Source organism: Enhydra lutris, unplaced genomic scaffold, assembly GCF_002288905.1.
Source record: "Enhydra lutris kenyoni isolate GAN:26980312 unplaced genomic scaffold, ASM228890v2 scaffoldscaffold82, whole genome shotgun sequence".
NCBI lineage: Eukaryota > Metazoa > Chordata > Mammalia > Carnivora > Mustelidae > Enhydra > Enhydra lutris.
In genome coordinates this window covers 2,875,050-2,891,158 of record NW_019154166.1, presented here as the reverse complement: position 1 = coordinate 2,891,158, position 16,109 = coordinate 2,875,050, and the positions used below count along the sequence as shown (strand labels likewise).

Here is a 16,109-nt window from a genome sequence, read left to right as displayed (position 1 = left end):
TCCCACTGATGGCGTGGGCCCCTGACGTCCCTTATAAGACAATAATCCCGGGGGCCTGTGTGGCTCAGTCAGCTGAGCGTCTGCCTACACTCAGGTCATGAGCCCTGGGTCCCTGGATCAGGCTCCTTGCTCGGCAGGGAGCCTGCTTCTCCCTCTGCCTGCTGCTCTCCTCCTGCTTGTTCTCTCTGTCTCTCTCTCTCTCAAGTAAATAAATAAAATCTTAAAACAAAACAAAACAAAACAAAACAGAATCATTAGCTATAAGAGAATCAGAGATTAAAACCATAAGAAGGCGGGGCGCCTGGGTGGCTCAGTGGGTTAAGCCGCTGCCTTCGGCTCAGGTCATGATCCCAGGTCCTGGGTTCAAGCCCCTTGTCGGGCTTTCTGCTCAGCAGGGAGCCTGCTTCCTCCTCTCTCTCTGCCTGCCTCTCTGCCTACTTGTGATTTCTCTCTGTCAAATAAATAAATAAAATCTTAAAAAAAAAAAAAAAACATAAGAAGGGGCTCCTAGGTGGCTCAGTTAAGCATCTGCTCAGATTGTGACCCCAGAGTCCTGGGATCGAGCCCCGCCTGGGGTTCCAGGCTCAGTGGGGAGTCTGCTCAGAATTCGCTCTCTTTCCCCCACTCCCTCCCTCCCCCCCCCCCCCCCCCCCCCTCCTCCCCCCCCCCCCTCCCCCTCCCTCCTCCCCCTCCCTTCTCCCCCTGCTCTTGCTCACAAGCTCTCTCTCAAATAAAAAAAATCTTTTTTTAAAAATTAGAAACAACCCAAATGCCCCCCCACTAAAATTGATATATCCATACAACGCAATATTACTCAACAGTAAAAAGTAATGACGTACCTGGATGAACCCCAAATACATTAAGCTAAGTGAAAGACTACAAACTTGAAAGTCTACCTGCCCTATGATTCCTTTTACATGACATTACAGGAAAGGCAAAACTACAGGAGACAGAAAACAGATCAGGGGTTGTCAGAGGCTGGAAGTGAGGAAGAGGTTTGCCAGGAAGGGCACAGGGGAATTCACCAGGGTGATGGAAGGAAGTCCTTCGTTTCTCAGTTGCGATGGTGGTTCCATGACTAGTTATGTTTGCCAAAAATCTCTGACTTTTACACTGAAAGGGGTGAATTTCTCTGAATGTAAATTGTACCCTAAAAATATACCCTAATTATGTATAGAATTTTTGAATCACTATATTGTACACCTGAAACTAACGCTGTATGTTTACTAAAATGAAAATTTTTTGAAAGATTTTATTTATTTGACAGACAGAGATCACAAGTAGACAGAGAGGCAGGCAGAGAGGCAGGGAGGAAGCAGACTCCCTGCCGAGCAGAGAGCCGAATGCGGGACTCGATCCCAGGATCCTGAGATCATGACCTGAGCCAAAGGCAGAGGCTTTAACCCACTGAGCCACCCAGGCGCTCCCTAAAATAAAATTAAAATGTAAATAAACAAAAATGAAAAATGCAATATATATTATGTAATATATACGTCTATATTATGTAATATATATGTATATATTTTTAAAGGGCAGAAAAAAATATTATATTTTACAAATAGCAAAAAAGTGACTTCTGCGGTCTCCGGTGGGCGGATGGCATAATTCCCATCAAGACTGATGCTGGTTCTTCGCAGAAGGAAGAGAGGGGCAGAGAGGCACGCCCAAGAGCTCGATGGGGATGGAGGAGGAGCTGACAGGTCGAGCTTCTTGCAGGCCCCAGAACCACAGTGGGAGATGGACACAGTGCAGGGGCGAGAGCGGGGCGGTCGCTGGGGACCGCCCAGGAGCCCGGGGATCAGGTGACCCGCACGCGCCCGCAGTTTGCTCTCCAACCTCTCAGGGGCTCCTCGGCGGGGGCGGGCCACCTCCCAGGCCCTGCCATGCGCGGGGGCAGATGCCGCGAACCCGGAGCCGGAGCCCGGCGCGAGGACCCGACAGGGCCGGGAGGCGGGAAGCCAGCCTTCCCAGCGCCGGAGGTGCAGGTCCGCGCGGAGAGTGGGGCGGAGCCGGGCGCGGAGGGGCGGGGCCAGGACTGGGGGCGGGACTAATCCGTGAGCTCGGAGCCCAAAGGGTCCCGGCCACGCCGCGCCCCCCGGGGGTGCCTGCCTTCAGCGCGCAGTCGAAAGCGGAGTTCTGCCCCTCTGCGCTCCCTAGGCCTGGCCAGAGGCGCTCTGGGGCTGCGGGGTGGGGAGTCCGCAGTTTGGATTGGGCGTGCTGGGGACCGAGGTCAGGGGTTCGCCGGGCAGGCGGAGGAGCTCTCGGAGGACACTACCTTTTGCCCCGATGGGGGTGCCTCCCTGGTGACCTGGCCAAGCCTGACAGCAGGAACCATCACCATCACATATCCCTGTGCCTGAAGAGAGAGGGAGCCCTGCGAGGAAGGAGGGAGGGGGAGAGAGAGACCAGCTTTCGGGGCTGGACAGAGAGCCAGGCTGAAGGACTCTGGAAAGGATCTCAGGGAGGTGGGAGGGCTCAGTGGGGTTAGGAGAGGGGGGAGAGCTAGCGAGCAGGCTGTGAGGAGGGGGTGACAGCTCTTCTCATCCACCTGCTGCTTGTGGTCGTGGCTGTAGCCCCCTCCGCCACGACGGCGTTGATCCAGAGCTGTAAAAGGGCCCATGTAAAGACCCTTCAGTGCCCTGTCCCATCTTTATGATCACTGATCATCCACTCGCCAAACACGAAGGCCACAGACATGAGGGGCAGGGCTGTGGGTGGAGAAAGGGTTTATTGACTCATAGAGAGAGACTCCCAACAAGGGCCCAGCTTCCCCACTCTGTCCCCTCCTGCACCTTTCCTAAGCCTGTGACAATATTTGTTTCTTCCATCCTCCCAGCATGGCAGAATGTGAAGGAATGGGGTAATGCGACATGTGTCCCTGCTACCCCCTCCGCCATGCCTGGAGTGGCAGACTGGGCAGCCCTGAGAGGCGCATTCTCCCTTGGACCCTCCTACCACACCTCCAAGAAAGTTGCCCAAAGCACCCAGAGGGGCAGGAAGGAGCTGCACAAAGAGGGAGAGGCTGATGGACGCCTGGGGGTGTGTGGGAGAGGGAGGGGAGGAATGCAGGATGGGACACGTGACTCACTGCCCCCAAGTACCACCTCTACCGCCTCCCCGCTATTCTGCCTCCTCTGTCTTCCTTACCTGGGTCCCATTCCTTCCCTCATCCACTCTCTCTGCATGCACAGTGGCCCTCATTCCTGCCCGCACTCCTTCCCCCTATGGTTGGTGCTGCGTGCCCTGCCCCCCTCAGGCCCGCAGAAGGCAGACCCCTCCAGGACTGCACAGACACACCCAGGTCACCCCCCCCCCCACCATAAAGAGGCCCCCAGGGTAACAGAAACATGACAACTCCTTCCCTCCCTGCCTTTTCTGTCCCTTTAGGGACATGCAGCTGCATTTTATGTTCTTTATGTCCCCAGAACGACTCTTGTCCGCTCCCCATCTCCCCATTATCCCAGTATCAGGACATCTGAACTGGAGAATGGAGGCATCTGTAGGGACAGGAATGGGGGAAGCTGGGAGGGAGTGTATAGAGAGTACCTGTGTAGCTTTGGGTCAGCCTCTGCATGTCTGCCGGTCTGTCTCAGTATCTCAGAGGAAGAGGGGAGGAGAGTAGGGAGTGGGGAGGGGCTCCCCCACCAGGAAACTTGAAGGAGCATGTACACCAGCTCCCTCCCATGACCACTACCTCCTCTTCCTGGACTTCAGGCCCCTGTGGCCACCCCTAGAAAGCTCTTTGCCCAGACGGTCCCAGGGCTGCTTCTTTCTTGTCATTCCCAGAATGTAGGCTCCTAGAGGGCAAAACCCTTGTCTTTTTCATCTCCACATCCCTATGTTCTAGAAGGCACTGGATAAACACGTGGCGAATTGAATTGCATTGAACAGAGATGCTTGGCTGGTCGGTAAAGGACATTTGCTGCTGACTTACTGTCCTTTCTGTCCTTCTCGCTCGCAGCTTCGTCCCCTGCTGGAGCCCCAGCCATACCTGGCCTAGCCCTGTGCTCCTCCCCAGCCCACACCAGCCTTCTGTTCCTGCCTCCCTCTGCAGACCTACCACAACCTAGATCCCTAGATTCCTCAGAGACTAGGAGTGGGCCAACACACTCGGGCCATGCTCCCGGTCTCCAAGGCCCAGTCACAGCCCAACTGACCGTGGCTCTCAAAGAATGTCGTTCCAAGCAGCCTCACCCCCTTACAAAGCCAAATTTGCAGACTATTGTTCCCTTAAGCACACACTCCCCCTAGTACAGTCCCACAACATTTATTGAGGGTTTCTCATAAGCCAGGCACTGTGCAAAGTCCTGGGTGGCCAAAGGCCAGTCCCTTTCTCCCTCCCAACCTCCCAGAGTCCTTGCCCCTCCTGCGGTTGTGGGGCAGTTGCCATCCTGGGCCAGCTGCCATACGTGAGCTGAAGGGACACTGTGACAGGCCCAGCTCAGGGACGGCCTGGTGCCAGGCTGAGCCACCAGCAACTGTGGGCTCTGCTCTGTCTCCATCCCTCACCTCCTTCTGGCATCCCCTGGGGCACTTTCTCCCCTGGAATGAGATGCTAGGATAGGGCTGGGACTCCACACTGGCTCTTTGTTCCCTCCCCACTGGTGAGCCCAGAGTTTCCATGAGAGGTCCAGGATGAAGTCAGGAAAGCTGGAGAGGCTCCCCGGCCGGCCCGCGATCCACAGCTCCTGTTTCTTCCCCCAAATCTGGGGCCCAGAGCCACTGTGAAGCCCGAAGCTGAGCTGGATGGATGGCTGGTTACGGTTCAGGTTGGAGGCCAAGGTTGGGGCAAGGAAGCCTCAGGGGGCTTCAGGCCGCGGCTACTGGCCGTCTTCAGTCCCTCGGACTCCTCGACCAGGCTGTGTGGCTGAGCCCCAGCATCACCCTCCAGCTGCCGTGGACCCCTGGCCCAGAGCTCAGGCTTCTCCTCCCCCACTCTGGCCTCTGGCTGCCAAGCCACACCCAGCACATCATCTCCGGGGGAGCCCAGACCTCCTGTCTTCTTGGAGAAAATAACAGGAAAAGCAGGGGGTGAGGGGAGAAATGGAGCGCTCAGTCCCCGGGGAGGAGGCGGGACCCCATACACACCGCCTTCACTAGGACACCTCCCCTGACACCTACAGAGACACAGGGACACATGCGCCGATTCTCTGAGACACTCACTCTGGATTCTTCTAGAAGAGAGGAAGTGGCTTCAGAGGGCACAGGAGGCACCCCAGGAATGGAATGAAGCGCTTCCCACACTCGAAGGGCAGGACAGTCATTGCTATAGAACCAAGCAGGTGCAGCACAGGTCTCTGTGGCCCGGACCACCGTCTTCCGTGGCTGGACGTCCCTGCTCACTGCTGTTGGCTATTTTATCCCGAGCCTTCATTTCCAACGCAGCCCTTTTTAAAAACTTTATTGACTTAGTTTATCAGTCTTCCTTGGCTGTGAGCGGAGCAGGGATACTCATTGGCCAGCGGCTCAGCCAGCTCAGGACCCATTGGCTGCTCTGCACCAGGCCTCTGTCTCCATTGGCCACCCACTCAAACCATCCTTCGCCGGTGGGCTCCGACGGCCTTGCTTTCATTGGCTGCCTTCTCCCGAAGCTCGGTCCCTATTGGTTGCCAATAGAGGTAGCGTTTCCACTGACAGCGAATCCGATGGATGGATGAGCTTTGTCCTCTCCTCGCCCAGATGCCAGCTGTCCCAGCCTGTGCACCGCCGCCGCCCAGCCTGCATTACGGTGGGGGGGCACTGGGGGAGCCTGAAGAGGGCCCAACAGCCTCGAGGAGCCTCTGGTGCTGCCGAAGGTGCTTCCTCCTCTCGTGTTCCCCTGTGACTTCACACACCAACTGGGCAGGGAAGGCCCCCGGAAACCCCTTCAGCCAGCCTAGGGAAAGAGAGACAGGCAAGGGAGAGGTCGGGAAGGAAAGGAGGAGGTCCCATGGGGTCTAATGCCCAAGGGTCCCAGTGAGTGCAGGGATTAGTGGAGAAGCCTGGAGCATCAGGAGAAATGACATTAGAGGCGGAGGCCACAGCAGCAACAGAGGATGGGAGTCCCTCCTGTTGAGCCCTGCAATGCCCGCTCATCTCACTCAGTGGGAGAACTGGATTTCTCAGGGGAACCTAAGAGGATCCCCATGGTCCAGTCCCCATTACCTCTGTGACCCCATCTGCCCCTCTGCCCTTTTCTCACTCCCTCTAGCACACTGGCCTCCTTACTGTTGCTCAAATGCACTGGCCACAGGACCTTTGCACTGACTCCTGTATGGGCTCCCTGACACTCTTCCCCCAGATACCATGTGCCTAAGTTCTTCACCTCTACCAAGTCACTGCTCACACATGCCTCCTCATGGAGGGGCATCTCGATCTCCCGATTTTATTTTATTATTATTATTTTTAAGATTTTATTTATTCATTTGATAGAGAGAGACACAGTGAGAGAAGGAACACAAGCAGGGGAGGTGGGAGAGGGAGAAGCAGGCTTCCCGCTGAGCAGGGAGCCTGACGTGGGGCCCGATCCCAGGACTCTGGGATCATGACCTGAGCCAAAAGCAGGCACTTAACGACTGAGCCATCCAGGCGCCCCTTGACCTCCCGATTTTAAATCGTAATCCTACCCAACCCTGGGAATCCTGACCTCCTTGACTCTGTTCCACTTGTGTTTTCGCACAGCACTTATAACTGTCAGACACACTGTAGCATTGTAATCTCTACACCCAAAGTGGGGCTCGAACTCATGACCCCGAGATCAAGAGTCAGATATTCCAGTCAGGCACTCCTGTATCATTTACTTTTATATCTTGTTAATTCTTTGTTGTTTCTCCTCCACTGGAATGTGCATTCCAGCAGGGCAAGAATCTCGGGGCCTGGGACAGCAAGCAGCACCTGGGAGGTGCTTAATAAAAATTCACTGAACGAATAATAACTACAAGAATTTCTCACCTTCGGGGCTCTTGTGTGGGTGCTTGGGGGGCGCCCTGGACTCCAGACTTCGTCCCTCCATCCTGGCTGCTGCAGAAGGCTCTGAACACAGTTCCTGGGAACAGTCTGGTTGGGGCGAGTGACACATAGTGGGATCGAGACTCTTTTTAGCTTGTCCCCCATCTTCCCTTGAAGCCTCATGTTTCCTTCCCTCCTCCCCTCTGGGGGACACTCACCACAGTCCTCATAGACAGTATCCGGGGAGCAGGGAAGGGGGCCCGGGGTTGGGAAGGCTCCCAGCCAGCGCTGCATGTCTGATCTGGTGGGGACAGAGGGAGGAGTCACATCTGAACCAAGAGGTCCTTCTTGGGGACAGACAAGGGCTGCAGAAGAGGGAGACTGAGGAGGAGAAGGGTGGTACTCTGAGAAGCCTAGTGAGGGTCCCTGGGGTGTTTTCTGAAGGAGACACAACTCACAGGGACGAAGCTTGCAGGAGCCGGTGGGTAGGGCGGCCCTGGTGGTTGCTGAGAAGGGAGAGGCGGAATGTGGGGGGTCCGGATGGGTCTGGAACCTGCTGGGCCTGGACCAGGGAGCGATGGGCATAGTCCAGAACTTGTAGCCGCTGCCCGCTGCCCGGTGGAGGGGGTGGGGTGGGGTGGGGAGGAGAGGCGGTTCAGAGGGAGGACAGGGATCCAGCCGGACCCCTCCTCCCTCCCCCAGCCCGGGCACCCTCCCTCCCTGGGACCCACCTCTTGGGCTGAGTGATAAGCAGCAGGTCGCTGAACAGCAGCAGGCAGAGGGGGGTGAAGCGGGGGCGCGAGGTGAACAGCACTCCGCCCCTCCGGCAGCCGAGCTCTGTCAGCTCCCCCTGCAGCTCCAGGCGCCGGGACCAGGGCCCCGGGGGGGGGGGCGGGGGGGGGGGGGGGGGTTTGGGGGGGTTTTTGGGGGGGGGGGGAAGGGAGGGTGGGAACCAGGGCAGGGACCGACCTTGACTTTGTGAAAGCGCAGCCTCTGGGTGAGACGGATCAGCTCCTCCGTCTGCTTCATGCGCCCCACCTCAGCGCTGCAACGCTCAATGATCTGGGGTTAGGGGAGTCGTGTCACCCACCCCCATGCACCCCTACCTCTTCTCCCACCCACCCTCTGCCCGCCCCTGTCCCTGTCCCCTCCCAACCCCAGCATCCCTGCTGCCCACCTTGCTGATAGCACCCAGGGCTTTCTGTGCATTCTCCTGGCGGCTGGACCCCTCCTCTGTCTGGCGCAGAATATTCTGGGGACAAGGCGGAGCTTCAGTTAAGAGGACCCCACCTGGCTTGACAAAATGCTTAGTCTGGGTTCACAGGGTTGGGAAACCAACCTCGATCAGGCCAAGAGACCTCACCTCTCACTGCCTGCACAACCCTGAGGACCTTGGGTTACCTCCCCGAGCCTCAGTTTTCCCCATCTGTCAAATGGGGAGAAAACACACCTAGCATACTACCAATAGCCCTGTCGTGAGGATTCAGTGAGGTAAGGAGACATAAAGGGCTCAGCATAGTCCTGGGTACATGGGAAATGCAAAAGAGAGGGTTGCTACCGTTTTAATCATTATCAACCACAACTCTTAGCACCAACAATGTAGCAGACTGATTAAGAGTGCTAGATTCACATGTTGCCTCTCTCAATTATTTTCTGTGCCTCCGTTTCCCCATCTACAAAGTGGGGTCAATAACAGTTCCTACCCACAGTTGTTGGTAAGGGTAAACAGGTACAGAGCACTTAGAACCGTGTCAAGGACGGGGCGCTCTGTAGTCCTGTAGCTGCTATGATTAGTGTTACAATTATTAGGTTGTCTACACTGGGGATACACAAAGCTGAACAGGATATGAAAATGCCGATAATCTAGATGAGGACTCCTCACACCAAGGCACCCCCATTGCATCACCTGGTTTAGGGAGAAGTTTCTACTTTGCCAGGAAAACTCTTTCTCCACCTGATCCCACCCCCACTCCCCACTCGGCCTCTCTCTCCAGAGGGGAGCCTTTTTAGACACCTTTTCCCTAAGTGTCCCACCCATCATGACATTTTAATACCCCAGATACACTGCGTGTCTATTTACGAGCCCTTGGGAGTCCCACCAACATTGGCATGGCGAAGATTTTGCCCCCCCGAGGAACTAATTTTTGCCTCTTTGGGAGTGACATCTCTGCCATCAGGAAGGCATGAGGTGGGAGAGCCCAAAGACCACCCCCCATATTCCTCTTGAAACCCGGAGAAACGGGGCGCCTGGGTGGCTCAGTGGGTTAAAGCCTCTGCCTTCGGCTAGGGTCATGATCCCAGGGTCCTAGGATGGAGCCCAGCATCGGGCTCTCTGCTCAGTGGGGAGCCTGCTTCTCCCTCTCTCTCTCTGCCTGCCTCTCTGCCTACTTGTGATCTCTGTCAAATAAATGAATAAAATCTTAAAAAAAAAAAAAAAAAAAAAACAAAACAGAAAAAGGAAGGGACCTGTCCAAGGTCCCTCAGCCAGTTCTCAGCAGAGCTAGGTCTAGAACTCGCGTCTCTAGCCAGGGGCGCTTTTCAGCTGCACCCAGATGGCTCCCGGAGACATCTGCTTACCCCCAGGGAAGGCTTGGTGTGTCCTGGATTGAGAAGCCTGGGGAGAATTCCCCAAGGGGGCCGGTGTGGGGGCAGAGGAGCAGAGGACCTCTTCCCCTGGCCCCCTCCCGCCCTCCGTTCCCCAACCCCCTCCCCTACCCCTCCCCCCCTCCCCAGGCACCTGCAGCAGCATGCGGAGCCTGGTGATACGCTGGAAAGGCAGCAGCAGGAAGGATGGCAGGGGCAGCCGCTCGCATTTCGGGAGGCTCTGCAGGCGCCTCAGCTCCGCGGAGAAGCGCACGTTCGTGTCCCTGCAAAAGCAGGCCACCTCCAGGCCCTGGCCCTGAACCCCGCTCCCCAGCTTCCTCTCCCACGCATGCACAGCCCGCTTTCCACCTCCCGCACACTCACATAAGGCGGCTGTAGGTCTCCTCCTGGTATTGCTGGTTCCGCACGTAATCCACGTACACAGAGAAGGGACCCACGGCGTGGTCATGCACCACGTCACAAAGGTCGCTGATGTGGGGGGAAGAGCGCACACGGGACAGGAGCGTCCCTAGAAACCTGAAGGGGAGGGGGCAGAGAGCCAAGTCTACCAGGAGTTTGCACAAGAGCTGGGCACTAAGTGGGCACGAGGAAGGGAAGACCTGGGACAAGCAGAAATCTAAGGGAGTGCTCAGCCGCCCGAGGCCTGCTGTGGCTGCGGGGACAGGACCCCACTGACCGCTCGCTGACTCCCTGGACACGCTGCACGTTGGAGAAGAGGGTGTGGTGGTCCCGGGGGGTGAGCGTGTCCCGGAGAGCCTGGCTTAGCACGAAAGTGTCCGTCAGCAGCCGCAGCGAGCGCAGGTAGGAGGCCTCCGATGTCACCACCTCGAATAGGCTCTGAGGAGGCAGAGCTGGGCCGTAGTGCAAAGCCCAACTCCCAGGTCCCACCCCCCCAACCCCTGCGCCAGCGCTGCCCGAGCCCAGGCGTGCCCACCTCCTGCATGCGCCTCTCCTGGGCGCTCAGCGTGTCCAGGAGGCCGCTGGCTCGGACGGCCGGAAGCTCCTGCCACAGTGTGTTGCGAGGTCCAGGGGGCCGTGCGAAGGTGGGACCTTCACCGGGGGTTGTGGAGGAGGGACATCCGTCCTCGCTGACCCCCCAGAGCTCCTCGGACAGCACAGCTGCTCGATAGTTCTGGTACAGGGGCTCTGCAGAGCAGACAGAGCACATTAGGGAAAGCCAGCGCCCCGGGACCCTTCCCCCGCAGCTTGCTGGTCACAGCAGGGACCCCCACATCCGGAGGTCCTCACCATCCTGCAGGGGCAGCTCCCAGTTCTGTTCCTTCAGCTCCTCCAGCCCCTCCTTGTCTCTGTGGAGAGAAAGAGATGGAGTGCCCCAGAGCCCCCACTGGGACCCCCCTGGGGGTGGGGGGTAGTTGCTATTCACACGCTAGTGTAAAGCCTCTCTCTCAGCTGTTTCAGGATGAACCATTGTCTGCGATGCCCTGTTTGTGTCTCAGGGACACTCCGCGTGATCAACCCAAGCTCGCACCCCCCTGCTCTTTCCCATGCAACCGAGAGATCCGCCCAGGAGAATTCATGCCAGCTGGGGGTCCTGAATCTAAAATGAATGACAAGCCCAGAGGACACAGGAGAGATGTTCCCGGTGCCAGATGGATCTGTGGACGGTGGCCGCAGAGGGAGGCTGGAGGTGGGGGACTGTCAAACGGACCCCCAAGACCACCCTCAGCGCCTCGGGTGAGGTCACTGGCGGGCTTACCCCCGCCCACAGATGAGGACCTGAGACCCGGAAAGTCAAAGTGATTTGTCTCAGGTCACACGGCAAGGAACAGAGCTGCTTGTCTCCAGAGCCCGAGACGTGCTTTGCCCCATATTGGGACAGGGCTGGGGTTGCGCTCTGGGGTAGGGAGTAAGTGTGCGGGGGTTTGGTACCTGCCCTTCGTTGTTGCTGGAGGAGTGTTCTGAGGAGTTTCATCAGGATTGTCCTCTGGAGAGAGATTGCCCACAGTGAAGAGAACAGACCTCCAGGTCCCCAGCCCAGGACCCCTGAGTCCAGACCCAGCAGAGACACTTACTGGCAGAGGAACCAAAGCCCTCAGGGCCTGTTGAGGGTGGCAGTCTGTAGGCTTTTAGACCTCTTTACTTCGGCCCCTTCCCTTCCCAGCCCAGAAGCCCCCTCCCCCAGGCCAGTACCTGTATGGATTCCATCTTCCAAGGGCGGATCGAGATCTGGCTGGGGCGGGTCCCCGGAGTTGGTGTCCTGCCTGACCCAAATTGGTTTGGGGGCTTTGAGGGGCGGGAGGAGTTTGTGCTCGGCTGTGGAGCGGTAGGATGTAAGGACCACTGGGGGGAGACCGATGCTTGGAGGGCTGGGGCGAGAGCGGGAGGCCCTCAATGGGGAGGCACGGCAGAAAGCCCTGGGGCCATCCTCATAGCCCCCCACAGGCACCCAGCGGAGCTCGAGGCCAGGCCGGCCTATGTGACAGACACAAGGGCAGCAAGGAGGGCAGGCCAGGCCAGCATCTGTGGGAGACACGGGTGTCCTAAGGTGGAGGCCCTTGAGGCCTGGCCCCACGCTGCCCAGGCCCCCTCCCTCCCCTGAACCCATCCAGCAGGGGGACACAGCGGTCTAGCCTCAAGTATCTCTTTCCTCCACCTGCCTGTCTTCAGACCCCAGCAAATATGCAAACCAGATTTTCCAAACATGAAATCCATTTTTAAGATCGTAGCCTCTGAAAGCACCCAGTCTTAAAGCACCGAGATCAAAGAAGATGGGCTAGAAGGAGCCTACCCGGGGCCCCATGACACACTTACCCGGAGTGCCGTTCTCCTGGGATCCACTCCCAGCAAGGTTGCCCTGTGGAGCCTCTCTCTCCCCGTTCACATCCGCTGCCCCTTGGGGACCCGACTCCAGGGCCTCCGCAGCCTGGACCCTGCTTTCAGTCCCCCATTCAAACCTGCCAGCCAGTCTCCGCACAGTGCCTGGGGCTGAGGCAGAGCCGCCCTGGGCAGGGACCCCCGGCGTGGGGAGCAGGGGCAGAGTATGTGACCCAGAGGGCTTGGGTGGGGGAACTGGAGACTGGGGAGCAGGCTCTGGGGTGACGGAGCGCCTGGACGCGGGACTGGGGGTGCTAGAAGGGGAGTCTGGAGAAGTCTGGGAGTCGAGGCTGGCTTTAGAAGCTGATGGAGGCAGGAGGGCAGGGGGCTTGAGGGAGGAGGCAGGGGGGTCCCAGTGGATGGAGGTGCCCACTGGGGTTGGTGCATCATTGGAGGTGAGGGCAGGTTCTTGGGGAGATGAGCCGTTGTGGTGGGCCCCTGGGGGCTGGGCAGCCCGGGGTCGAGAAGGGGGGCGGGGGCGGATGATCCGAGGGGGCTTCTGGGTAGGGGGTGTTGCTGCAGGAAGAGACTGGGCTGACATCTCCCTCTGGGCTCTTCAAAAGAGTGGGGTGCTCTGCTGGAGTCATCCCCTGAGGAAGAGGGAGGGAGAAAGAGACCCTTAGTGCCCCCAGCCCGCGGGTAGACTGAGGCCTCTGAGCAGAAACTGTGGGCCAACAAAAAGGGCAGGATGTCAGGGTCAGGAGGGGAGGCTGGTGCCCGCCCTCGGCTTCCTTCTCATCTCGCTGTCTCCTGCCTTCGCCGCTCACCTCTCCTTGCCTCCCCGCCTGCATTTCTGTTTTCTGGCTTCTGCTGCCAGAGTCAGGCCAGAGGAGACAGTGAGCGGGCTTGGGGGCGCCCAGTTAGAGACCCAGAGGGGGCAGGCGGCGGTGGGGAAGAAGTACATGAGAACTGGAAATGTAAGGGACGCTGGGCTTGCCCTGTGGCCAGATGCATTTAGCTGCCGAGCTCTCTGTGTGTGCACGCGTGCGCGCGTGTGTGATCGCGTGTGCGGTGTGTGTGTGTACGCTCGTGTGCCATTTACACGGCTGCGGTGAGACACGCTGAGAGCGCACCGCTCTGTGCAGACAGGCGCCGGCGAGCGGAGGCTGCTGGGCGTGTGCGGGGGCGAGGTGGGGTGCGCGGGGGCGCCTGTGCCCGGCTCTGTCTACGGGGGTGGTGGGTGGTGGGGGGCGCCTGGGCCGCCGTGTGCGCAGGCGCGCCGCGCGAGCCCGGCAGTGAGGGATGCATCACTATTTCCCTGCCCCAGCCGGCCCTCCGCCCCCCATTTCCCAGTTCCTCTCTCCGGACTCTCCCTTTCCGGATTATTTTTAGTCTCCTTTTCCTGCCCTGAAGATTCCTGGAGCCTCTGACCCCAAGAGACCAGGAGGCCCCGGGCATGGTCTGTCCTGCCCCGTCCCCATCCCTGCCTGCCCCCCCCCCCACCTACCCCCTCCAGTCTGGTCCGAGAGGCCCCGGCGGCAGCCTGGGTCCTGCCAGGAGGCCCGGTGGGTGGGCAGGAGACCAGACAGAAGGTGAGGACCAGTGGGGCCGGGATACCGGCATCTGGGCTTCACCTCCTCCTGCGCGCAGGCGGCAGCAATCCTGAGCAGGCTGCGGGGGGCCAGGGCGGTGCCCCCAAACTCCGGAGGAGTCGGCAGGAAAGTCAGAGCCCTCCAAGACCCAGGCTGGGTTCTGGAGAAATGATGCCGGGTGGCTGCTGCGGGCGGGACGCTGGAGTCTTACAGCTCAATGGCCTCTGTGTTCTGGCAGGAAGTTCCTTAGGTGGCCTGGCGAGTGGCCTCACTAGCCCGCCAGCTCCTCCCCAGCCTTGGCCCTCTCCTGGATCCCTCCCCACCCCCAGGTACCTGCGTTTACTTCCTTTCCCGCCCTCCACTCGGGCCTCTGGCCGGACCCAGGTACTCGGGTTCCACGCACTCACCCTTCAGTCCTGTCCCCTCTGTCACCTCCCAGGGCTGAGTGAGTAGGGGCAGGAAACAGGAATCGCATCCTCCTCCCAACCGGACAACCCCCCCCCAAACCACACCGCACTCCACATGCGCACACTAGGGTCTGGAAGATGCGAGGGACCCAGGATCCTGAGGGTCCCGGGAGAGGCTGAACCTCAGGCCCAGAGGGTGGTCTCTGCTGTACCAACCATTCCGTTTGCCCTGATGTGTAGACGGGGGTCTCCCAGGGGCTGCAGTGAGGACTGGGTAGCAGTAGCACAGGACTGGGCTGGTGGGAGGGCCCAGGGTCTAAACTCCTGTCAGCTAAGGGACGGTGTGAGTCCCTCCACTACTGTCTGACCCTCTGTCCCACACCTCACACCATAGCCTGTCCCTTTAACTGCTAACCTGTCCCACGGGGTGCGACAGTCCATTATTTATACCAAGGCACCCCCATCCAGGATTCTGCCCCCACCAGCTCTGTGATAGTGCCCCCTGAACTTACCTTTATCTTTCTGGAAGCAGCGTCTACTTTCAGCGGGTCCTGCCGACCCCTTGGAGCGAGGAATGTGGGGCCCAGTCTCTGAATGTCTGTTCCTGTGTTTCTGGGGCGGGAACCGAGGGCCCAGATTGAGATCTCCACAGAGGAAGCCAGTTCCTCAGCCCCACCCGGCCATTGTGTCAGGCGTGTATGCATGTGTGTATGGGGGTGGGGGGAGCAGTGGGAGAGGGCCCAGGAGCGAGAGGAGAGCTGAGACCGTCTCCTCCAGGTGGGTGCTGGACATTTGCTGGGACCCCTGCCTGCCCCCGGTTCTTAGTCTGCCTCTCTCTGGGTCCCAGGCACTGACTCTCCCTCTCCCAGTGGGCAGCTTTGGTGTCCACCACTGGGGCTGGGTGGGCAGGGGACCCTCTCACTTCCAGTTCGCTCTGTGCTTAGGGAGCTGAGTCCAGAGGGCAGGGGGTACGCCGTAAAAGCAGCTGAGGAGGTGGCAGGAGCCACACCCAAGCCTGGCTGCAGGTGACAGGGAGGAAGATACAAGGGCAGTTTTGAAATTCCGGGGCCTCTGCCCACGTCCAGGTGCGTCTCTTTCTAGATCCGTGCGTGCACACACACACCCAAACAAGACACTGCAAAGAAAAGCCAGAAAACTGGGATAGAAATGTTTGAACCCCTTTCTCCTCCAAGTGAAAGGCAAATTTTTCTCAATGATCAACCAGGCACTACAGGATCTACCCTCCGCCCTGCCCTCTGCTCGCAGGGGAGGTGGGTGGCCAGGGGCAGAGGGAGAGGAAGAAGCAGGCTCCCCACTGAGCAGGGAGCCTATGACCTGGGGCTCCATCCAAGTGATGTAGGAAAGACCTTAGGATTCAAAGCCCGTGGCCAAGAAAGAATTCTTGAGACGTCTTTGGTGCAAAAAGGTGATTTTACTAAAGCAGAGAGACAGGTCCCATGGGCAGAAAGAGCTGACTGGGGTCATGAGTGGCCCATTATATACTTCCAAGTCAGGAGGGGGCTAGGGAGAGTGTAAGTCTCCAAGAAATTTTGAAAGCAAGGTTTCCAGGACCTTGAGGGGTCTATCTGTTTCTGGGAAAAGGTCATTTATTACCGTCTAAACAAACCTGAGTCATTACATTTCAGAGGTAAATCGGTGGGTTATGTGCTTGGGGGATGATTGCCAAAATGTATCTGGGGGGGTGGTTAGAGATAAAGGAAGTTTCCAAAGGAATTTTTATACATTAAAGTAGACTTACAGGAAGGGGGGGTGTGGGAGACTCAGGCTAGGATTGCCCTTTGCC

The 16,109-nt window shown here is 58.5% G+C and overlaps 1 protein-coding gene across 1 annotated transcript; it reads right to left on the bottom strand.

Moving 5' to 3' along the window:
• Nucleotides 1–4,251: 4,251 nt before the first annotated feature.
• On the bottom strand, nt 4,252–14,919 carry LOC111161148 (Rho guanine nucleotide exchange factor 15). The gene is made up of 16 exons (XM_022524672.1): nt 14,818–14,919; nt 12,304–12,956; nt 11,683–12,012; nt 11,422–11,476; nt 10,780–10,838; nt 10,466–10,677; nt 10,208–10,368; nt 9,895–10,047; nt 9,665–9,794; nt 8,105–8,179; nt 7,896–7,989; nt 7,659–7,818; nt 7,386–7,538; nt 7,146–7,228; nt 6,931–7,035; nt 4,252–5,875 (listed from the first exon to the last, which is right to left on the bottom strand). The coding sequence occupies exons 2-16, from the start codon at nt 12,905–12,907 to the stop codon at nt 5,724–5,726; spliced, it is 2,526 nt and encodes an 841-aa protein (XP_022380380.1). The 5' UTR covers nt 12,908–12,956; nt 14,818–14,919; the 3' UTR covers nt 4,252–5,723.
• Nucleotides 14,920–16,109: the final 1,190 nt, after the last annotated feature.